General features: G+C 38.2%; 1 protein-coding gene across 5 annotated transcripts; it reads right to left on the bottom strand.

Annotated features, from left to right (window-relative positions):
* Nucleotides 1–368: 368 nt before the first annotated feature.
* On the bottom strand, nucleotides 369–24,598 carry ZGRF1 (zinc finger GRF-type containing 1). 5 transcript variants are annotated; one of them, XM_040699392.2, is made up of 29 exons: nucleotides 24,492–24,598; nucleotides 24,089–24,162; nucleotides 23,887–23,967; nucleotides 23,723–23,779; nucleotides 23,102–23,287; nucleotides 20,204–22,382; nucleotides 19,811–19,887; nucleotides 19,264–19,335; nucleotides 18,739–18,912; nucleotides 18,080–18,182; nucleotides 17,887–17,993; nucleotides 17,550–17,682; nucleotides 15,932–16,584; nucleotides 14,851–14,989; nucleotides 14,112–14,296; nucleotides 13,455–13,645; nucleotides 12,663–12,799; nucleotides 11,476–11,622; nucleotides 9,983–10,097; nucleotides 8,776–9,035; nucleotides 7,633–7,792; nucleotides 6,906–6,983; nucleotides 5,922–6,069; nucleotides 4,800–4,927; nucleotides 4,345–4,468; nucleotides 3,742–3,918; nucleotides 3,468–3,602; nucleotides 2,241–2,502; nucleotides 369–1,323 (listed from the first exon to the last, which is right to left on the bottom strand). In XM_040699392.2, the coding sequence occupies exons 2-29, from the start codon at nucleotides 24,107–24,109 to the stop codon at nucleotides 1,208–1,210; spliced, it is 6,345 nt and encodes a 2,114-aa protein (XP_040555326.1). In that variant the 5' UTR covers nucleotides 24,110–24,162; nucleotides 24,492–24,598; the 3' UTR covers nucleotides 369–1,207. The 5 variants fall into 5 exon arrangements, 4 of the variants coding, with proteins under 4 accessions (XP_040555326.1, XP_040555327.1, XP_040555328.1 ...); XM_040699393.2 differs by lacking the exon at nucleotides 18,739–18,912 and having other exon boundaries at nucleotides 372–1,323; XM_040699394.2 differs by lacking the exon at nucleotides 19,811–19,887 and having other exon boundaries at nucleotides 383–1,323; nucleotides 20,955–22,382.
* Nucleotides 24,599–24,607: the final 9 nt, after the last annotated feature.

Here is a 24,607-nt window from a genome sequence, read left to right as displayed (position 1 = left end):
TTTGGCAGGCTGCTATCAAATGGGGCTGTCCAACCCGCAGCACACCGCAGCCATTCAGCTCCCGGCACACACGGGGCAGAGGAGCTGTGCTTCCTTACGCAGAGCGCTGCCGTACCTCTCACCCCTGGCATGAGTGCAGGTTCGTCACGAGCGAGCAGCCTGCACCCTTGGCCCCGAAAACGCCTTGCCTTCAGGGAGGCACTCTCGATCCTCAAAAGGGAAAACCTGTGAGAGCCCCACAAGGCATCGTGGTGCTGCCGAGCCCGGGGCCGTGTCCGGGCAGCGCGTGGCCGTGGGGCGGCCACAGGAGTGTGTGAAATGGGCACGTGAAGGACACGGCCCGGCCCTGCCCAGCGCGGGCAGCCCCTTCTATGTCTTTATACATGCTCCCAAAAAAACCCCTCCGCAAGTCACAAACAATTCAGAATTCACTAAGAAAACACAGAGTGAACCATATGGCCGGGGTGGCTCGAGTTGGCTGCATTTTCCCCCAGACAAAGAAGGGATTGAGAGTTGAAGGAAAGGAGAAAAAAACCAACTTTCCGGCTGATGAAGCTGTTGTCTGGAGGCAATGATCCCAAATCTCAAGGCTTTATTCCAGGCCCCGACTGAGACGTGATATGTCATATGATTAGCATCTTTCATATTTACAAGAGCAGTGTGGGCTGCCGGGCTTTAGAGAAAGGCGAGAGAAAGAGGGGGCATATGCTGAAATGGATTTAGCATTTGAAAGAGAGAAAAGAGATCGGATAAATACACTTAAACGAGGATTTAGTTTTACTCCCGTTGCGTCCTAATGGATTGTTGATTGAGATTTTAGGGAGCGAGAGCCGAGGTGTCAGCGGCGCTGCGCGGCGTAACGCGGGCCGCTCCCGGCGGCGGGCGGCGCCACCTGGCGGCCTGGCGGGGCCGAGCCGGGCCGGGCGGGGCTGCCGACTTGCGAGGATTGAATAAAGCGAGGGCATGCCGCTTTCTTTGAAAATACGACGCTGCGTTAGGCCTTTTTACTGTCAGAGCCATGCTCTTGGCTTTCACTGACTTGTAAATACGCAAAGTGATGCTTGTTTTTACAACAGGCTGTTACACGTGTATCAGAGCTGAAGAACAACGAAACGCTAATAATGCAATTAGGTACTTCATGAGCTTAGTTATTAAATAATTCATACTAATATTAATAATAGAATTAAAGGGATTTCAGATACACATTTTATTTTTCCTTTTTCTTACTCTGTTCCTCTTCCTTCTTCTCCTCCAAGTAGTACTTAAGAACGTTGTTTAACTGCTGCTCACATTGGCTTCCATGTTGCAATCCATTTTCTCGTCCTGAAAGCAACATTCAATAGGATAATTATATCTCACTTCACAGCATCCATCACGTAATTAAGTGTGTGGCAATGGGAACACCTATTGGCATCAAACAGCAATAATATTTCTACTGGGAACACTATTGTTCTTCAGCCAGCCTTGATGCCAACCAAGTAGAGAGAGTAAAATTAGCATTTTGGCACTTCTTGTACTGAATTCTTATCTGTTTTAGACACTAAAAACTCCTTCTGTAGTACCTGCTAAGGTGAGGGCCTCTCTGTGCAAAGGGCAGGCGTATGTCTGCAAAGACACCCCAGTGGGTGCTGGGGAGTTGGATTCAGTTTATTGAAGATATTTTAGAAATCGGGACTCTCTCTCACTTCTCTAATTCAATGAGGATCGATAAGGCCAAAGTTAGGATGAAATGTACTCATGCTTTGAGATGTGAAATGATTTCCCAGTTGCAGAAAGACACGGTGCATTTGTCTTTCCCTTGTTTAATACGACCTACTCAGAAATACAGCTGCAAGGAAAAATTGCTTTACCGTGTTCCTGCCTGGGTCTACTATGTAAAAACCAAATTGGTAAAGCACTAGAAATGCAGTAATCATCTCCAGATTTCCTTACCAGAGTACTCTGTCCATCTATCTGATGCAACCAAGAGAAGAAAACAGAAGTCCCATTACCAGATAACAAGGATACTTAACGTATAAAAGCAGTTTGCAGATAAAACTGCCAACAAGCAACCCTTGTGCTTGCGGTCTACTTGCAGTAGACCACATATGTAGGAAATATACTGCATTTTGCATAGTATGCATACTGTGCATTATGAAGGATGTACACTGCATAGTACATATATTGCTATATACAGCATATTGCATAATTTTAAAAGATGAGCTACATGGTTTTGAAAATAAAGGAAGAAAATGTAATACCTTTGCAGTGATTAATTACTCTTTCATAGAGTCTGTTCTTACTTAAGCAGGCCAGATTTCCAACAATCAGCAGATGCCTCTTTGCCCTTGTTAGTGCAACGTTCATTCTCTTTTCTGAGTCTGTGAATCCAGTTTGCCTTGTTCTTACACACGACAGAACAATGATCTCCTTCTCGGCTCCCTGGAATGCATCTACAGTGGACACCTGGACAGCCTTCACTGGAAAAGCCTCAGAATGTATGCTCCTAAGCAAGTTCTGTATCTGCAGACAAATGAATATGGATGCTGATGAGTTATGCTGCTCTGTCAATTACTTGTCTTGAGCAAAAACTACAAGTCTGAGTCCACACAAGATGCAAACTGAGAAACTACAAAGTGCAATGATAAAAAATCTTCAGCTACCTACAGTAAAATATTATGGAACGAGACTGCATTTGATAAAACACCAAGTCTGCTCAATGTGGCAAACCATGCTTACAGTTAGTAATCACAGCAGCCCATATCATGCCCTGAATGACTGAGTGAGGTACAACTGCAGCCTTGCTATGCAGATCTCTCCATTACCTGTCCCTGTCATGCATATCAATCTATAATGACACCCAAACCATTTATTAACATTATGTATTAATTAATTTTCCAAATTTTCTAAGTGGGCAGGTCTATGGGAACTGTTGAGTCATGGCCTGAACCACTGATTGAGCACCTGGGGAAAGGTCAGCCCTGGGAGCACAGGTGAAGGCAATTCAGCTGTGTGACCAGAAGGGTGGAGCCTGGCTGCACCTCTCTTAGACCTCATTTAAGGGCTGACAGTGGCTGGAGAAGGATGTCTGGTTGGAGATCCTTCCCTGGTAGAGCTTTCCCCTGTGAGCCTAGATCTTCAGAGATAGGTAAGCAGTCCTTTTTTTTCTTGTCCTTATAATGCCTTTCTATGGTGTTAGTCTACTTGTCATTATACCTCTTGTATTACCAACTTATCGTGTTGCTTTTCTGACTGTTACAGGAGGAAAAAGGGAATGTTTTTTTTGTTTGTTTTTAGCAAAAAACTGAAGTAAGGGTTTTGACTTGAGGATTAAAAGAGGCTTTTAAAAAAAAAAAAGAAAGGTAAACTAAACTCTGGTTAACCTTTCAGTACTTGTTTCTCACTTCTAGTTCACTTTTCCTAGTTGAAATAGAGCCTTTGTTTAGAATAAACTTACAACTGTTTTATCAGGGGTATATTGTACAAACCTTGTACATCTGTGACTTATAAAAAGTAATCACGCCCACTGCAGATCCATCTATTCCACTTGCAGTCAGAGCCTGGATAAACTTGACTGTAAAGTGAACTTCTGCCATGTTGTAAAAACTGTTGTCTCTTTCAATCTGGAAATAAGGAAGACTTCTAATTTAGCTCTCCTTAATAGCAGTTAAAATACACTTAATTTCACAGTAAGAATGCAAGCAGAATGGAGGAAACTGTACAGTATCATCTTATTTAATAAGAAACCATGAGAAAACTTACTTGCTCTAGCCCGTTAACACTATAAAAACAAAGTGTTGGAAGCCAATCCAGTAAAGGACTTCTTTCCTTCTCAGAAACACCATCTATCAGGTTTCCTTCATAGAACAGCTCGTTGGCTATGGCACTAATAGCGGGGTGGCATCGGTATTGTGTCCGTAGCAGTATTGTTTTATGTCCCTAAAGGATTATGATGTAGAGAGCGTGAATAGGAAAAATAATTACTACCTATTCTGAAATGCCAACTCAGTCAAACAAAAAGTAGAAACAGTTCCTGCAAGAAGCTGACTTAATCTTCACACTTCTAGCAAAAGTTAAAACAAATACTGTCGCCTCTAATTCTTCTACGTGGATTGAAACTTGTACATAAAGATCAGGTGAAATAATCTGTTACTGCTTCTCACTTTTTCTTTTACATTTATTATGCAATGTCTGTGCATTGTGCAAATAACATCTGCAGAGAAATGCACCAAAATAGAATCTACTTGATTCAAAAGCAGGCTGAAATGCTGATTCTCTAACATCTAAATTGGAAGTCTTAGCGACTTCAGTGGACTTTGAATTTTATCTTCCATCTCTAGAAAAGATATTTTTAGCAGTGCATACCATTAAGCAAAGCCGATCAAAGAGAGTCTGCTCCAGTCCTTTTTCATGAATGCTCTCAGACCCTTGAATAGTTGGTGGCAGCTGCTTAGGATCTCCAACGAGGACTAGCTTTTCACACTGAAACCTAAATAAGAATATTATAGAAAAAGCCTTTAAAAAAGGTTCTAACAAGATGTTAAACTATTTGTACTGAAACTGCAATCTCTTTTTGATGTTGTGGATTGCCTTCTATCAGGCTTCCTTCTCCATTGCTCTTCTTTCCAAAGTTAAAGTAACACAGTAACTCAAGAAAAGCATCTAGAAGCAGGACTTAATTTGTAATTACTCTCCTTGGTTTTTAAGGTGAGACCTCAGAATTTGTGTTCTTAAAAGGACATCCAAGTTTGGTGATTTGAGGCTGTGTCACTGCTAACTAAAAGTTACTTCTCTTCTGAAACACAGAAGGCTGGTGGTACCTTGCAATAGGAAGGAGAGAAGTAGGTTCAGTCATCTGACTGCACTCATCCAGCACCACTACAGGAAACTTAAGAGTATCCAGGCAAGGGAACGGGCAGGCAGCGCAGGTCACTCCAACCACTTTTACCTTTGTTGTTAGTAAAGGAAAAATTGATAGAGAAACATTATGATTGTTTAGTAGTCTCTTTGCAGAACATAACTATAACTCCAGCAATAGAATACACTTCAGTTAATTTTTAGCTATTCTGTTACATGCATGTCATACTCAGTCTCAAAATTAAATTCTAACTCCAGGTAAAAGATAGGGTACACAAAGAGGAGGATCAAAGGTTAACATTTCTAACGTAGAAACGCACCAAGCATGAGAGCCATTCACAAATTCCTGGATTTCAAGGCCCGAACAGGTCAGGCACAGAAAGAGTTCAAATTACACAATTCTCCAAAACCTTTTGAGCCCCAGTAGCAGAAATGGCAGCAGTGATCGCTAGGAACAAGCACAAAAAACCCACAATGCTTTGTGGGCCTGCTTTGTTAGAATTTCTCTACAACAACCTCAAAGCATTTGAGTCTAGAAATGAGGGCAAAGAAGCAAGTAACTAGGGATCAGAAGGTTTTTCTATAGGAAGTGGTAATTTTAAAACATAATTCTTTGATGAAAAGTTACTTAGTTACTTAAAAATACATATGAAATATTTGGACTTCTTGGCAGCTGATTCTCAGTTCTACGTTAACCAGATGTAGTTAATTCCTTCTCTCTTACCTTGATGACTATATAAATTTCACTTTTGAAGTGACAGTGCAGACAAGCAATGTTCAGTACTTTTTCTCTCCTTGTAAACTGTAGTGGTGATGTTAGAACAGACTGCAGTAAATCCAAAATAGGTTTCTATCTCATAATTTATCATTAATAGGAACTGCAAGTATAACTTAAGTCAGAAGCACATAAGACATTAAGCTGTACTTGTAGAATCAAAGCTGTCCTATTCCGAACATTCATCTCAAAACTTGAGGTGCTTGGCAGTCTCTCAGTGCCACAGAGGATTCCTATTTTCCATTTGTTGGGTCTCGCAGGTAAGGCATAGCAAAAGAGCGCTCTCCCATCCCAGCCACTTTAACTGTACCTGTTGCAATGCAGTTTTATTGGTCCCCAGTTTATGCCGCTCAATACTCTTCCTTATGTACATTTTTTCAGCTGGTGCCAAATCTTCTTTCATGAGAGCAAGAAGTTCTTTTAACTGTTCATTTTCATTTCCTGAGCCAGCATGTAAGCTTAAAGATTTCATAACATTCATTAGAATGACCAAAAATAACATTGTCTTCAGTGTTAACACACAATATACAAAAACTAGTTGTGCAACACAAGTATTTTACAACAATGTATTAACCTATATGAGCTGAGATAAAGTAATAAAATACTTTTTTAAAACAGACCTTTATTTCACCAGCTCAAGCCCACTGCCTTAACCAAAGATATGTGTAGTAAATGACTTCCCCAAGCTCTTACAGTTGATTTCAGTGTGGAGTAGAAGTGTGGAGAAAGTTTTCACTCTCATGCTTTTTTTGTACCCTTGGCACTCTGTTTACACCAAGGAGTGGTAATTTTATTCACCTTGAACTGTACTTTAATTCCCTCCACACTTTTGAAAGTACTCTGTAGGTCACATAGTTTTAAATAGTCAAGAGAGATCCCAGAACACTTCTGCTGTATGCAGTGGAGATGCCTTGGGTAAGAAGTACAGTATTCACAAGCTGTTACTATTAACTCTCTGAGCATTAAATGTATCACTTCCTCCTAGTCCTGATCACTACAGCAGTACAAATATATCTTAAGTCTATTTTTTTTTGCTTTTCCTCTTTGTGTAAACTACCAAATCTCTCACTGTTGTTTATTTGCTCTCTATTGATTTCCATTTAAAGGCATTACCCCTATTCAGTAATAAGTCATGTGCCTGAATCAAGATAAATTTTATCTGCTGTGTTAGGGTAGGTGGAGAGAATAAGATAGTCATATTACAATCTCATTTTGAATGACTTCAAGTGCATGCTGTAAGATAACTATCATGAACCATGTAATTGGCTCAGATCTCAAAGATTAACATACTTACCTATAGGGAAGAATTGCTTTGGTGATTTTCCTAATACTTCCCACTCTGATAAAATCCTCAAATCCAAGATCAAGTAGACTTCAAAGAAAAAGAGATGACACACACATTAGGACAAAGTAGGTATTAATTTTGAAAAACACAAAAGATGTTTTTCTGTGAAAAGACACTGGAACACTGAAGAATACAAGCTTCAGCAACTTATCAAACCAAAGTAATGTGAATCACAAGTCAAATAAATTGAAATCAGAACAAATTACCTCACTGTGATTTGTCTCAAAATGCTCAATTCCTTTATGATTCTCGACTTGCATTCAGCCTTTCTCCCTTTATCCTTCTGAACTGTCTTAACCTCTAACATATTTTCTTTTCTTGGTATTTGGTGAAGATTCCCAAGTCTCATCTCCCCCCCGCCACTGTTATTTCCTTAAGCTTCCTGAGCATTCCTAATTTCTGTCTTGGGTGGATTCTAATAGTAAATGTGATGACAGTGTGAGATTAGGCTCATATAAAATAGTCCAGCTAGTCTTACATGGTCTCTTAGAATAGACAGACTGTGTAAAGGAGTAAGAGTAAAGTTAAAGCCCCAATTGTAACAATTTATAGGGAAAGAATGCAAGTATAATCCAAGGTATTATACTGGAAGTACCAGTATAATTACCAGTAACATTTAAGTGCATTGTTGTCTTTTGAACAACAATTTGTGAAGTCTTAATTCACAGTAACCTACCACAGCAATATCCTGTCAACAGCAACATTAGTAGAAGAAGCAATCAGAAGTTTCCATGGAGCTAGCTCTGCACCCTCCTTAGCTTCACTGCTTTCAAAGAGCTGGACCAGGAACAAGATCACAACAGACAGCAAAAAGCTCTTTCCAGCTCCAAAAACACCTGATGTGTTAGACGAAAAAGCCAAAAGTTCACATGAAGACTTTCTAGAAATGCAGTTTTGATCAACTATTCTAACAATTTTATCTTGTGAAAGCATTGTGCAGTAATTCTTGTAAAAACACTGCTTGCACTTGCTTCAGTAGATGAAAGTATCCAGGGCAATCACTTGGCTGACACTTCATTGCGTATGTTAGTTTTAATTATTTGTATGCATCCCTCATGATATGGCCTCATGTACACGATAAAAATTGAGATGATGATGATTTTTTCTAATCATTCTAACTAGATTGATAAACTTCAGGCAATATAAAGGTAATCCATATGAAGACTTATTGTCCATGTGTATATTTTTGCCAGGATCTAAAAACTTACAGCAACTCCATCTCAATACTGATTTGAAAAAAAGTTTTAAAAAAACTTGAATTAAGATGTTAATCATGTATATATGCTGAAAAGAGATAAAACAAGGATGTAAGAAAGTACAGAATAAGGAAAAATAAGAGTTTATATAGTAATTTAGCAAAGCTTATACATGATGACAAGTATTTTAATATGAAAAAATAAGCAGAAGACAATCCTAACTTTATAGAGATTTTGCTAGGGAAGATCTCTATACGTAAGGTAAAATACTGCAAAAAGCAGGATGCAAATTCAAGGATCAAAAGTTCTATGCTGACAGAATATATGTTATGATTCTAATGTCAAGGTCCTTATCAGAAGGATCTCACGCAAGGCATGACTTTTAAGGAAATGCATGAAGAGTGGTCTTATAGTGCCTTTAAAAATTAGTCAGTGTTTACCCAAACTTAAGGACTTCTTTCTAAGTCTGTGTAGGACTGTAAATATGATTAATACAAAGGCAGCAAGTCTACTGTTTCATCACTAAGAGAATTTAGGGATATTTCACTAATGCAAGTGTTACTTATCAACCAGCATTTTTGCAAAGAATAAAAAAGCAGATTTTACAATTATTTGCTATATACCATGTATGATTGTGATAGGGAAAATCTGATGTTCTTCCGCTGGTTTCATATTTTCATGTGAGGTCATCATCTGAGCTATGTGAATCAGAGATGTAGCTTGATCTGGATTCAATGAGAACGTCAGGATCATCTTTTCAGCTAGTTCCATTGCCACTTCAGTGCTGACAGATCCATAGGTCTTTTTGCCTACCAGGCTCATGGCAGGTGGAATAAATTTTCTTTTGTTGATTCTTCTAGTCGATTTTTCAGAATCAGAATTCCTAAGAAAAATGTAACAGAAAAGCTGTGTTACAATACTGCATATGTATGAATTGCATCTCACTGTTCTGACACTCTCACCTAAGTCAAAATGCTGATGCATTATAATTAACAGTTGACATACAAAGAAGCTGCTGCCTTCTTTATCCTGATGCACACCTGGACTGTATATTCCTGCCTCTTATTACTTCTCAAGGGAAGTCTGTATCATACTACACAGGTTTTTTGGCTTTTATATTACTTGGAGTGAGGTTAGACTTTCCTCTGACTTACTCAATGCTGACAGAATTAAGAGTGATAGTATCATGTAGTCAGAGGTAGCGGGGATTCACATAGTTACTTGTTTTATACTGCGACTCACAGGATCATATAAAGGTTGGAAAAGATCTCTATGATCATCTAGTTCAACTGTCTACCTATGCTGCTGTAGTGGAAATGCTAAGTCATGTCCTGAAGCAGTGATTGAGCACCTGGTGGGAAGGCAGGGCCAACCCGGGGAGCTCAGATGCATGTAATGTACCTGACTGACTGGAAGGGGTGGAACCAGGATCCACCCCTTCCCAGACCTCATTTAAGGGTTGGCAGTGGAGGTGAGGGCATCTCTTGCTGGAGATCCCTGCCTACCTGAGGCCTTCCAAAGGTAAGCAGCTCTTTTCCTTCATTTCTGCATCTGTGGCTGCTGCACTTGGGCTTGTTCTCATTTGCTGCAGCCAAAGACTTTGCCACTCTGCTATTATCATGGTACTTTCCATCTCATTATAGCATTACAATTGCCCACTAAACTGTCCCTAAGTACTACATCTACATGTTTCTTGAACATCTCCAGGGACAGTGACTCCACCACTTCTCTGGAAGTCCACTTTTTAGTAGAGCAAGTTCAATGGTATTTTTTTTTCCTGTACCTATTTACATATTGTATGTTCACACTGACACTGAAACAGTAACTTACATTTTTAGTAGATACGGTATTAGTGGTAAAGTAGATGGGTTGAAGTATTCTTCCATATTTCTTAAGGATATAAGCTCACCACTGGCATTACAAACTAGCAAGGCATGAACTGATGCTGAAAAGGCCACAGAAAAATAAAATTAAGAAAAAAATGAAATGAGCCAAACTTTCAAATCAGGTAGAGAAATTAATTAAAAAATGCTGAATTAGTCCTTCTGCAGTACTTATGGTCACATATTAAGTTGGGAGCAAAATCTTGCTAAGGGAAAAATAAATATAAAACTGTGATTTAACAACACTGAGATAGCAAAGCTATATATTAACTCGTCCAGACACTGACAGCTTATGAGATCCAGTCCTGCAATTCACACAGGGGACAAATGAAACTAAACCTCCAATTGCTTTTGAAGTCCAGGATTTCATAGCAAGCATGCCTGCAAAAATGTGTGTGCCATTCTATTTATTTTTATGAATGTAACTCAGAATAAGAGTTTAATCTTAATGTAGGCTCACTGAAATGTACTTTGCAGGAACTCTGTCTAATAATTACATACAAAGCCTAAACAATATTGATTTGTTGACTTAAGACACTCAATTAACCTGATTGAATAGTATGAATAAAGTCTCTTATGATCAAGCACACAATTTTCACATTGCATTCCAGCTCCAGAATGGCTGTGCATTACTATATAATGTATTCTTGATCTCTTTTTCTTTCTTGTTTTTTAATTAGTTTCATTCAACAAAAAAATTAAATGTTTTGCATCACCTTTGGCAGCAAATTTGTTGCTCTTCTGTGAGATCTGTGGCAGACCCACACTGTTTCTCTGTACTTAAAGCCCCCTCCCACTAGCCTTACTGTTTACAAAACACTGACAACATATGAAAGAAATACTCCAAACCAAAATGTTAAAACCAAAATAGAGGATAGCAGCAACTTACTTGAGAACATATTGCTAAAAAATAGTGGTTTATTGAAAACTACTCTGATACTATAATTTTCTGTTTAAAATCTGATGATAGTAACACAAAGTAGAGAGAGAGGGATTTTTCTGATTATTTTTTTAAAACACTTTTTAGTAATTCCAGATTGCAGCAACAAATGAACTGTGAGGAACATTGAGATAGCCAAATCACAGACTTAACACTTTCTATGTAAGTACAAATATTACATAGTGAATTGCTTGAGCTTTTTTTTTTAAGGACAGTAACAATGTATACCTACCTATTATGTATGCTCTCACAGCCAACTTGCACCCTCTGTATGCTATTCGTATTATCCTATCTCATCACCCATTCAGAATTCCTAACCAGTTACTCTGCAGCTTTCAATGCATTATGTATTGTATTTAAATTACATATTTTAAAAATCACTGTGATTAAAATCATGCACTAGATTTGAGGAACTCAAATCTCATCCTTCACAGCTAGCCATATTTTTTCCCAACAATAGTTGTTTTCCATGTTTCTTAATTATTTAGAATAAAACTTACTATGTGAGTGCCAGTTTGAGGGGTAATAGCCTTTCAGTGGTAGTAGTTCTACTTCATTGTTATGGGTTGGTCCAAAGAAAGCACTACTTGCAATGAAGGTATCAAGGGAATCAAAATTCAGAGTCTTTGAAACAACCCAAATATCATCTGTGAAAACAACAGAGTTCTCATTAACTTCTAAGCATCTAATATCTTTTAAACAAAAGGAAACCAGATAAAAGTGAAACATTGACTAGGTAAATTAAATGACTGCTAACATGACAGTGAGGGGTATTAGAAAGTCCTAAACACGTTAGTTCACTTCCCAAAAAAGGAGTAACTTAAATTATCAATTTGTCAAGTGATCCCTATCTAAAATCTATTGTAGTGGTAAAGTTCTCTCTTTAATGCACTTAGTGCCAGTTAACTTCTGACAAAGCCTAAGCATTATTAATTCTCTCAGTATTCAGAGCCAATCACTTCAATATACTACAAATCTGGTTAACTACTTGGTTTTCCTCCCTTATAAAGGCATCACATATTGTAACCTCTTAATGTTCAGCTTTGCTAGGCACATCTGCTGAGGCTACACTACTCCATATGTATTTGCCTGTTACAAAAATGACTAGCAAATCTTCCATTCACAACTGTCCTTTTGCAGAGTTTCACAATTTAAAATAGCAAAACTCTGATCTACTAGAATATTTTAGAGTTTGTGGTTGAAACATTCACGAACATGTTAGTTTCTGCCTAATTTCTTTCTGTAATGTTCCATAGCAAAATGAACAAACCAGGAAAATACATGTATCTACTCAAAAAGTACTGAGGCAATCTGGATCAAGTTACCAAATGCCTTCTGACTCTGTGACATGTAAGTTAGACAAAGTAGGCAATACCTATTGAAACACCAATCCTTACCTTAAGTTTTCCTTCACTATACTCTATTGAATATTGGGCTTTCCTGAAAATTCAGCTATTTACAGATTTCATACAGTCCAAATCTAAAGACATGGAATTTATATTTTTTCTAAATTATATCAACATTCACAGGAAAAGATAGAGATACTCTCTAGAATTAGAAAGGAATCAAAGTTATCAGGCATTCCACAAGGAGATAAAGTTTCAAATTGCAATATCAAAAGGAACTCAAAAAGGCACAACATAAATGTAAACACAGACTATTATTCTGATGCTTAAAACTTTCTTACCTTTGCTAAAGAGGGAATAATGCTCCTTTCTGCTTAGCTTGAGGTACAATTTACTTTTGGAATCCCCATCAGATTCAGCATGCACATTCATAAGTTTCTTGAGTTTGCTACACCGTGTTCCAATTTCATAGCCTTTCCTGTTAAGTTGTAATTTCCAGAGAAAGTGTGTAATCAGTCAGTACACTATGGGTTCATTGCCAAAAAAAAAAGTTCCATAGATGGGACCAGACTAAGCAGCACAGATTTGTCTGTTCATCTTAGTAAGGCTTAAATAAGTGTATCTTGACTTCTGATATTCAGCTAAAATCAATTTGTTTTCCCTACAATTTAACAGCATAGAAGAGCCTTAGATATAGCTTCTAACATTACATTTAGAATATTTATGTTATAGCCAGACAGGTGGCTTTTTCCTTTAAAAAATATTAACAATGTAGTATCTTGAATATGTCTGTTTTTAAAAAGCATCACTAGGAAAAATAAACCGAAGTCTGTCCTAAATTCCCTTAAGAAAGATTAAACAGTAATTCAGATGCAACCATCATAATATTTGTTAAGCAATTGATAAAACTGCTGGTAAGCTGTTTTGATTCTCATGGAAAAGAGTACTTGAAATGCCATTGTTGTGAATAATAATCCTTTGCTTATTTGGGTTTTACACTTCTATACAGTAGTGCAACCTCTTTAAAAGTAGTGAATGTGTCTGTTAAAGGTGACTGAAATCCAAAGTTAGCATCTTTATAGACCCTGCAGTTCACATTGCACCCATGAAAGATGTATACCATTTCAGAATACCTCACAAAAAGCTGGCATCCATCAAAGACAAAAATCTTTTCATTTCGGAGGTACGCCCCAATACTTCTTAAATCATGAAGCACTACACTTGGTCTGAATTTTTTTATTTGTGAAGGATTCACTTCTTCTATCCACTTGAAAAATGAGCACCGCTCAGCTCTTGGGGCATCACAGGCATAGAACAGACGGCCCTAGGAAGGCAGGAGAGGGAGATCTTAAACAAGCACTTTAAACAAGCAAGTTTAAAAAAAAAAAACAAATATAAAACAATTGACCAGTACAAGCTGCTATATAAATAATCAGATAAATATCTGTGTTTTCAACTTGTGTTAGGAGCACGTTCATTTTTCACCACTAAACCTCACAGTTTCTCAAGTTAGCTTGTATAATCGCAGCTTAAAGAAACCCAGTATAACCAAACAAATTATTAATTGAAAGCTTTCTCTCCCATATATAAAGCTCTTTCTCTATGGGGAGAACCATTACATCAGCACTTCTGGACAAGAACAGTTACTACCAATGATCTTAAAAGACCATTGTAACACATTGCTTTAACTTGTAATTACAATTCATTGAGAACTGTGCTGGAATTGTTCACACAACGTGGTGTATATGACAAACATCCCAAACTGCAAACAGACAAGGAAAAAACAGCACCTTGTTTTGACCTTCTTTTTTAACCACAAGAACCTTAGCAGGACGCATGTGATCACAGACTGGAACGCAGCTTTCTTTGCTCTTGCTTTGCTCATCTTCCAATGAAGTGTAAGATGATATATCCACTTTCGAAAGAGCGCTGTGTAATCTTTGCGACAAGTCGAAAAGCATTATGTTTAAATGTTCTTGAGGTAGAAAGAACAGAAGAGCAGTTAATATAGCTTTAAAATGTTTACATGTACACAGCATTCAGACATGCATTTTCATTTGAAATTTTCAGTTCAATATTTAAATCAAAATAATTAATCTGAGTTCTAAAAGAAACCATGCAGCCTGCAAAACTCACGTATTGCACATGAAATGAGCTCGTTCTAACTGCCTTAATTGTGTATGAATCAAGTTTAAAGTTATATCTCCAAATGATGCAGATGCTGAATAACTGTAGCTCAGAAGAAGGTGAGCTAGGACTCTAGTAAACAGGTGCAAGGTTGCATCTTTGAAAAGTATGTCTTTCTGTCTTTACAATTTTAAGTATAGGCTAAATATATTTGAGTGTGTGTGCGCATATGAGTGTATATATATGCATACAAAGATGTGAAGAGATCCAAGTTCAAATACAAACAGTTTTTCCGACAGACAATGCTGATTATATCTTTCCCTCTCAACCTGCTTTTGTGAAGCTTCAGAAATGCATGGTGTACAAAAGACAGCATTTTACATAGCATGGTGTTAGACATACCTGTCAAAGCAGCTTTAAAAACCTGTCTGTAGTGAATGTGAGACTGAAACTCAGTTGGTATGGCAATCTTTCTTTTAGGAAGACTAGCATGTTTTACTTTATCTGCATTAGGAAAAGACAACTCAGAAACTGTTATGTCCTAAAAATAAATAAATGAGTAGGCTGTTAAAAGTTTGCAAAATCCTGCGTGAGACAAACTTTCATAAATGGCTACTGTACATATCTGTCAAAGTCAGATTTTTCATGGCCTTGTTCTGCCACTGCAAGTTTCAAGATGAAGTTTTTCAAAAGCAAAATACAAACCTACTTTAGCACAAACACTTGCAGAACTTGTTAGCTGGAAGTACAGAGACATGTATCCAAGAGGAATAAATTAAATACACTTGGAACTGCAGCATAGTGAGCTGGAACTATCATTCAGGATGCACACCTTTCACTGAAGTTAAAATTTGTTCCTGGAAAAACAGCTTGCATTCTTAAGAACACAGGTTTATTGTTTTTATTTTCTCCTATATATATATAGTTATGTATATATATGTATTTTTATATATATTTAAACATAGTCTACCAGTCACAAGCAGCTGTGCTAGCTGCTAATTCTGTAGGCCTTTACTCAATGTCACAACTTGCTTTTCCATCATTAAATTGATGATATTTAAAGTATTTTAAAATTAGAGACTATACTTTGAAGCAAGATGTGGATGTTCATGAAAATGATGCTAATTTCATAGTTAAGAAAAATATCTATTAGAAACGTTATTACCAATAAAAGATGGGGGAAAAAACCCCACTGTACTGATTTATCATCTCCTTGCCATCAACATTCAGACTAAAAAAAAAAACCTAAGTCTGGCACCATGTGAATCAAGGAATTACCTTCATAAGGGCTTGGTCACACCACTTAAATTCCTTTAGCAGCTGCTGTTTTGTAGCAGAGCCTCTTTTGTGATACTACATACACAGAAACATCTCATCCTATCATGCTGATAATATTGTGCAGGAAATCAGATAAATGAAGTTGCTTTGTGCAGAAAAATGTATTTCTATTAGCTAAACTGTATCTGCTTGAACAGTTACACACCTGGACATCTCCTGTCACAGTGCGGCAGGTCAGATGACTCAACACCTTTTGTGCTGGTTCAGTTAAAGGAGTCTGATTTAAGTGAAGAGAAAGTAACTTCCTTTCTGAAATCAAATCTTGGTTGCTGCTATCTGCACAGCATTCACTAAGCACACTCTTTGCTCTCAGCAGAGGTACAGAGCCGGGAGTGTTGTTATTCACAGTGCTGCTCTGGCTCTCTCCTGTGTCACCCGACAGCATTCCAAGGACGTTCTCAGCATAGGTGTCATCAGTCACTTCCATATCACTGCTGTTTTCAGTTATTGAGTCACAATGAGCGCTGTTTAGATATTTTAGCCACTTGCTTTGTCTATATTGTGAAGTCCCATTTGAGAACACTGGGTGTAAAGATTCCCTTTGTCTGTCTTCTGTACACTCCTCAAACACAGAGGTTTCATAATTCCTGTCCTCAGGGCCAGAAGCACTCATAGGAAACACCGCAGGCTTGTTGCTCAAACTGACTACTGAAAAGCCATCAGATTGCTGGACCTCCTCAGTGTCAGTTAGGAAAAATTCGGTGTTGGGAATCTTCTCAGCAGCAGCAACAGTGACAAGTGGAGTCTGTGTTTCAACTGTGGAGTTGCATTCCTCTGGATAGCTGTCTTGCTCCCATGCTGTAGAGCAAATACATCTTATAAACAACTTTCCATGCTTGCAGATGGCACATTAACTTTAGATGCACAAAGAACTAAGATAAAGAAACAATTCCAAGTACTTCCTTTTACAACCTATCTTATAACTGATGAGTTCTTTCTATTGCACCTGTACTGTGCCATCCATATTATGTTTCCACATAGAATGGGAGATTTCAAATGTGATTCTTTTATTATTTTAATTCGTATATTCTGAACACATTTCTGTAAGCACTCTAATTCTCTGTAAGTAAAAGGTAGAAATTATTCAAATTGAATATCTGCTATGGGAGTTATAAATCTGATACTCTTGGTAGCTCAGTGACAGTAGACATGTGGGAAACAAACAGCTTAACATCTATTCCTTTTTACAAAGAAATGTACAAAATTAATGTTAATCAATGTGGGTAAAAAGATTTCTAGTACCAAAATTACCACCTTGGCTAAATTCACTACCAGTAAGAAGTGACAGTCAGTGATCGGTGTCCACGTAATCACTGAAAGTGGGGTAGGAGGCAGCTGAACATGGATTCAAACTAAAGCAGGGGATTAAATGAAAACATAAGTGTGAATTAGAAGCTTTGCTTTCAGCCTTATTTCCCTCTCCAAACGGGAAGGTAATTTTTCTTTATACAATTGGATCATATACTTACGTTTCTCCCATGAAAAACATAAGGGGAGGAATAGGGTGGGAAGTATGGAAAAGGAAGCTAATTAAAGTGGTTTGGAAAAAAAGGGAATGGAATGGGAAATTGTGCTTAGAAATCTGAAACACAAATGTATGAAAAAAGTCAAACAAAATCAACCCTGTAGTTATACAGACATATATCAGTGTATTTCAGGACTCAGTTTTTCTTCTTCTACCGCAACTCACAGTGCTTCAACAATCATCACAGACTTTGTAGCAAAAACATTATAAAGTACAATTATAAACTATAATCTCTTACTGAAAATGTTTTCTGAAAGTTCTGAATCACTTGGTAGGCTCCTGTGAATCAGAGGTTCCTGTATGTCTTGAACACTTCCCTTTTTTCCTGAAGCTGGAGAAACTGAGGAATTCAATTGCACTGATGAAATAATCTACAGAATGAAGAATTAACATTTCAAGTGAATGACTGGAGAAAAAAAAAAAGAAAAAAAACTACCCTTGGTTATAGCTCTTTCATCACTATTCTCCCTCTTATCATTCTGGACAATTGAAATGTCTCAGTCAAGATGAAGTTGCTACCATGAACACACAGGAAGTAAAACCAAAAAGCTCTACAACGGACAGTCAGGTCACACCTTGTCAGGTTCCCATGAAGTCCGCTGTTTTTCCCCCAAATCAGAATGTGATGGTGAGCTTGACACTATCCACGGCGGAACTTCAGAACACGCACTCAATGCCAATGCTAGGGAAAACATGCAAGGGACAGAAGTCAGGCAGAATAATTGTTTGGAAGCTAATGATTGCCATTCTACATTTACTTTCACTTACAGGAGTGATCTACTTCTGAGTCTTTAACGTTAAACTTCTTCTGAAAATTCACCTCTCTGATAAAATTCATATCGTCCTCATGAAGACTTCTTGAATCTGGAGACTGTATCAAAAAAGTATCAGTAAAATCTTGTTAGAAATTAAACTCTTTATCCTCCTTATAAATAATATATCTGTGCAAAGATCTCATTTCTAATTATAAAATGGTAACTAGCCTATTCTGAAATTGGAAAAAATAAGTATCAATTTTCTTTCATCATTTTCAATACTGAAATATATAGTGCATTAGAAAAATGTTTTATTTAACACTGCACCTCATGTTTCTTTGCATCCATGAGGAGTAATAATAGATTCTCATAATCCAAGAAAGAAAGTTTTAATCCTTGTTTTGAAACTCTCCAACAACTATAGACAAAATTTCAAATGCACCAAAAACAATTGCTACAAAACCTCATTGTCACTCTTCCCTTCAAGGAATCTCTTTTTTTAATATCATGCATATCATAAATTCTTTAAATGAAATAGATCAGGGAGTCATAAAAACTGTTGCATGTTGCAAATACATAACTCTGCAACAATAAGTAAAATTAATTATGCTAACTGAAGTATTACATTTGGTTCTCGCACTAAGGTTAATAAGTTGGAAAAATATGTTTTACCTCTCTGAAGTCAGAAAGAACATAATTGCTTGAAAATGGAGGTGACAAAAATCTCTCAGCTGCAAACTTCATGTTGTCTGGGTACTGCTGCCATCCCAGCTGTGAGCAGGGAACTCTCAACATTATCTCACTAGATGCCGATCCCTTTATTTGGTACCCTTGAAACTCAACAGGCTACACAATACACTGGAATTATTAACTGAAAATGAGCACTGTTCAGGTACTATCTACAGCCAACAAAGCACTTTCCAGAGATACAACAAAAATAACCTCTTCAAAAGTGGGGGAGGGGAGCAACAGACTATGCTTTTGAAGGTATCTGTATCTTGCTGACTCACAATTCAGCAGCCACAAAGTATTTGCAAAAATCTCTATCAACACGAAGTTGTGACATTCTGACATAATGTGATCTGAGAAGCTGGCTAAATATTTATTAGAACTTACTGTAATACGTTGAAAATACTAAGCTATTGGCTTGGCTGTTAACACTGTTCATCACATTTCAGTTTCACAGAGAAATTGTACCTTCCATTGGCAGTCAGATGCCCTAGGGTCTCTTTGGCCCAGTACTTTCAGTGGAACACACAGCTCTGTTTTCTGTAATAAACCAACCGTACAGTTAGGCTGCTATAAAAGTATCAAAAGCTCATTAGCTTAGCAGTTTAATAACCTTTAAACATAACAAGATATTACAGTTTGTACTAAGTACACTTTTAGCCTCCAGAACATTTACCAGAAATAAGGTCTGCAGGATGACCACCTCCTTTCTAGGGAGGTGGTTGAGTCACCATCCCTGGATGTGTTTAAAAACCATTTGGAATTGGTGCTCAGGGATATGATTTAGTGGAGGATTCTTAAGAGTTAGGGTAGTATGGTTAGGTTGTGGTTGGACTTGATGATCTGTAAGGTCTTTTCCAACCTGAGTGATTCTATGACATGTTTTGTTTACTGTCAGTTTCTTAGTTGATACCATAAAGCAATTCCCACTTTATAAACCAGGAAGAAGTTCGGTTTAAAAAAAAAAAAAAGTTTATTTTGTAGCAACAGATATACGTAATCAAAAACTGGTTACCAAATTGCCAGAAGACTCAACGCATGAAGATGCCTGTATACTTTCTGAGTAAGGCATTTCTGTAAACCGTTTTATAGCTACAAGACATGGAAAAGCATAATAAGAAACAGCAGTCACTTCAGATAGAACAAAACCTGAATAATTAATCTGAATAATTAAAGATCTTGCACTCTTTTCCCATGTAAAGAACTGTACAGTTAACTGAATTAAATAAAACAGGGAAGCAGATTTGGAGGCCACATTGGTGCCTTAAAGGCTGAACATTGTGAGATGTAGCTTTCATAGCATATTGCTATAGAACCATGACTTCTGAATGTTAATTGTTCAGCAGGAGAGATGGGAGTGCAGAAGTGAACCAGGAAGACTCAGTCATGAAACAGAAACCGATCTAACCTTCGTCTTTGATAAGTTGTTCAAGTATCTCTTTAGAAGTCTCTGCTTCACGTAGCACACTGTTATTTTCCTTCATCATTTGTAAGCTGTCTAGTGCTGTGCTACACTGAGACAAAGCTCTCAGAAGAGCAATATTGTTTACCAAGTCGGGAATATCTGATGAATTTTCAGCTCTTGCCATGGATTTCAGGCAATCCATTTCTATTCTTTCACCTTTGCAGGCTCCATGAGGGGCATTCCTGCTCTCTAAGTTTTCAAACTCCGTTTCATCCGTTTCTGTTTTTTCTGAAGCTAAATGGCCTTTCCCTAGGGGACAGATAGCACTCCTGGAAATAAGAGTATTTTCCTTACTCAAAAAGCCAGATAGATTTTGATGATCTTCTGTAATATATTGGAATGAGCCACAGCAAGATTCAGAGTTTTGTGACAAAGTCAGCACAGGACTATCTGGTTTGATGTAATCACTTTTAGTTCCCCAGAAATGTTCTAAATCAATGTCTGGGGATTTTCTACATCCAAGCTGCATAACATCTTCTTCAGTCTGTCCCTCTGTTGTAGCAATTATACTGCTAGAAGCAATACATGAAATATTTTCAGTTTTATCAAACATTCCAGTTTTAGGGTGACATTTAACATTTGTGTCACCAGGAAAAAGATCAAAGTGCTTGCTTTTTATTCCTGATGTGCCATTAATGGTAAGTGCTGCACAGGCACCGAGATCCTTCTTATTGTTCATGGTTTCAATACTTACTAGGCTTTCATTAATCTCTTTTAAGTTGTTTCTATCATCCAAAAGTTCCACTTCAATCTGGGTCTGGTTTGAAGAGTCCTCCATAATTCTCTCTGTATCTGCAACACTGTTACAAAACTGTAATGGCATTTTCACAGTACAGCGATTGCCATCATTTTCTACATCGTATGTTGAACACTTGATTTCTTCCTTTTTACAGTGTGTCATCACTTCAAAGCAAGAATGAAGTCTCAGTGCAGTATTTTGTGCCCCATCTTCTCCCTCTAAGCAATCTGCACTTTTTGAAAGCATGTCTTCTTCAGTGAGCTCTTTCTTATTTCTTTCACAGTGCTCTCCATTGTCCACTTCATGAAAATCAAAAGCCCCCAACAGGTCAAAATTAACCTCCATCACCTGTTTTTCTGGACTACAGTCTCTGCCATGTGTACTTAATCCCTGCTTTGCAATTCCATTTTCAGCCAGTGTTACATCCTCAGAGAGCTCTATCTCACTAGGCACTCTTTCTGAGCTTTGTCTCAGCTGAAGGTCACTTTGAGACTTGATTGATGAATTATCCTGAAGACCATTAATTGCCAAATGCTCTCTGTCTAAGGAGACAGGTGTTTCAAAGGCAACTGGACTTGCTGAACAAGAAGAGACAAACTGGCTGTCACTCACTCTGCTTATGGTTAATTCAGCTAGTACAGAACTATTTGTCCTGCAGGGATCTTGTAAATCTCGGCTTAAACTATTAGCCTTTTTGTCATGTCTTTGCCCTGTGATTTCTTTATCACAAGGTTCAGATGAATTTAGAAGCATTTCAATATTCTGTTCCTTTTCATCATTTACCATTTCCTTTTTAAAAGGCAAGTGCTGAAGATTTTGTGCAATTCTTTTGTCAGAGTTGACAGAAAAGGCAGGCAGGGTTGTGCTTTTTAGGTTATATGAACTATTTATGTTTTCCAGTGCTTGAGATCTATGACATTCTGTGACTTCAGATGTTGCTTGCTCTCTGCAGACTTGTGTTGTTTTAGATTTCAAAAGAGCTATGATCTGTGCAGCGCTCCTGATGTTCTGTGACACTGCCCCATGACCAGCTGTCCAACTACTAGATTTGGTGTGCCCACTAAATACAGGAGACTCTGGCTTTACCATGGACTGATCAGAATTTTTCTTCTCAGTTTCATTATGCGTCTGAAGAAATGGAAATGAAACCACTGAGGAGGGAGTCACATGATCTCTGTTATCTGTACCTCCACCTTCATGCAAGTCTGTAGATAGATTTGTTTCTGCATTCTTCTTGTAAACAGTAGAAAATAAGGGAGAGGTAATATAAAACCTGGATGGAAAAGGATCTCGACTCTGCTCAGATATAGGCAATGCTGCCATTCCTTCTCCATCTTCTACTGTCGATACTTTCTTTTCAACCTGACGTGGCCCTTGGAAACCCTATGAGAGGAATTTAAAGTTAATTCTACTCAGAAATCAACTTCACATTTCATAAGCAAAAGATGAAAATTGAGAACTTTCCATAAAGTATATTCACAGAATCATAGGGGTTGGAAGGGACCTCTGGAGATCATCTAATCCAAGCCCCTTGCATAGGAAAGCATCCAAGTGAGTATTGAACTGAGTAGTTCCAGAGAGGAAGGCTCCATACTCTCTCCGGGCAGCCTGTTCCAGTGTTCTGTCACCCTTACAATAAGGAAGTTTTTCTTCAGGTTCAGAGGGAACTACCTGTTTTGCAGTTTGTGCCCGCTACCCCTTGTTCTGTGTCTGGGCACCACCAAAAAGAGCCTGGCCCCATCCACTTGGCTCATGCCTTTTAGATATTTATAAGCATTCATATGATCCCCTCTCCGGCTTCTCCAACTCCAAACTCTCTTGGTTGATTCAGATAAAACAGCACATGTATAACAATTCCACGGATGTATAAAAATAATCACGATCCTAGCAATTTTCACAGCAGCCTTAGCAATAGTAATCCTACTAAACTAAACAAAGATTTAAAGAGCTTTGGAAAAAATAGCTACTGGTAACATGTTTTGACTGACAGTTCCAAAAAAAGGGTAGGAAGAGGTTATCTATATATTTACTATTCCATTTAAAAGTGCCCTTTGCGTTTTAAAATGTATGTTAATGTCAAACAAATTGTGAAACAGACATACTGTAAACTTCCTCTTTAAGCCAACAGACAGATGCCTTGAAGGTAGAACTCCAGGCTTTACACCACGTCTATTCACATCTACTACTTCAGCTTTCCTTGGTTGATCTTCGCAAGATTTTTCCTTCATTTTTGCTTCTTCAACTGTGATCAGATATCGTTCACTTTCTAAATTATCTCCAGGATTCACCTAGGAAAAGAGAATGCAATAGTGTGTACGTAATAGGGCTATTTAAGAAACTACAGATCTTCTAAATATTGCATATACTCACATGTAAAATTTTTAGAAATGTAACATTTTATACCCACAACCATTGTATAAGTAGTTAGATTAATTAGTAATGGAAAACATTAGCACCTAATTATGTTCATTTAATACATTAGTATGATACACTGCTTTTACCCAACCAATGCAATTCCAATTGACCAATGAATCCAATACATCGGTTCTGGAAAAGCAATAGCAAGTTCTATCAGCAATTGGAAGCATTGGTAGTTTTCAATTATTTGCACTATGACTGCCATAACGCTGGGGAAAAAGCACCGCCTGAACCACCAACAAACAGGAATTTGAAACGCAAACCACAGTAATAAGCATAAAAATCAAGCTCCAAATAAAATATACCTGGGATTTTATAAACATACTCTCCAAGTATTGTCCTTTATCATCCAGCAAGATTGCCTGTAAGGAAAAATAAATGGAATTGAAAACAGACAAGCCAATTTTACTTCACAGGTCGACTAAACGGCCACTGACTGGCAGATGATATTAAATCTAAAGATGCTCACCTTATTTTCTCCAGGTCTAATCTTCAGAATTCCATCTTGCCATGTTTTTGATTTTTTCATTTTTTGGTGAGTGTACAACACCTGGTTTTAAAGGGTGAAATGTTGAAACAATCATAAGTTAAAAAAAAAGGGGTTAAGTAACACGGCAGTGTCATCTGATCGATTTTTTTTTTACTTAGTGGCATCGTGTTACAAAACTTACTGTAAATTCTTGAGAAGCCATTGCTTTGGCAGAACGGTCCTTCAACAGCTTATCTCACAAATGCTTCATACAATCTGAGGAACAGAGAAAGGCTCAGAATAAACCACTGCTTAATATAACCAGAAACCGCTAACAGAAGAATGCTGGCCCCGCTTCACGGTCACCCACACTGCGGACTGGCCATGCGTGCGGAACTGACAGGGCAGGGCCGGCCCCCGCAGCCGGCTGCCGTGCAGCTGCGCCCCGACGCGCTGACAGTGACAGCACAGCAACAACCGCCCTCAGGAGATCGGGAGCGCTCCCTCAGCCCTACAAGCAGTGGGAGGCGCGGGACGCGCAGCGGTGTAACGCGGAGAGGCCCACACAAACGCGCCGCCCAGCGGTGACCCAGCGCATTACGTACCGTGCCCCCCCGCAGGGCCCGAAGCGCCCCACGGCCGCCACCGCGCACCTGAGGCGACCGCCGCCGTCCCGCCGCACTCCGAACTTCCCGCCACAGCGCCTGACGTCACTACGCCC

Source organism: Gallus gallus, chromosome 4 (assembly GCF_016699485.2).
Source record: "Gallus gallus isolate bGalGal1 chromosome 4, bGalGal1.mat.broiler.GRCg7b, whole genome shotgun sequence".
Lineage (NCBI taxonomy): Eukaryota > Metazoa > Chordata > Aves > Galliformes > Phasianidae > Gallus > Gallus gallus.
Note: the sequence above shows the minus strand (reverse complement) of the source record. Positions and strands in the feature narration are given on the sequence as shown.

Bases quoted from the DNA above. Each gene is read 5' to 3' on its own strand.
- ZGRF1 (XM_040699392.2), bottom strand. From the start codon at position 24,109: ATGGCTTCTCAAGAATTTACA. The intron at 17,683-17,886 runs GTGTGACCTGAC...TTCATTCTGTAG, and splicing joins CTTCATGGGAACCTGACAAG to ATTATTTCATCAGTGCAATT. The intron at 3,919-4,344 runs GTATGCACTGCT...ATAATCCTTTAG, and splicing joins TTGATCGGCTTTGCTTAATG to GGACATAAAACAATACTGCT.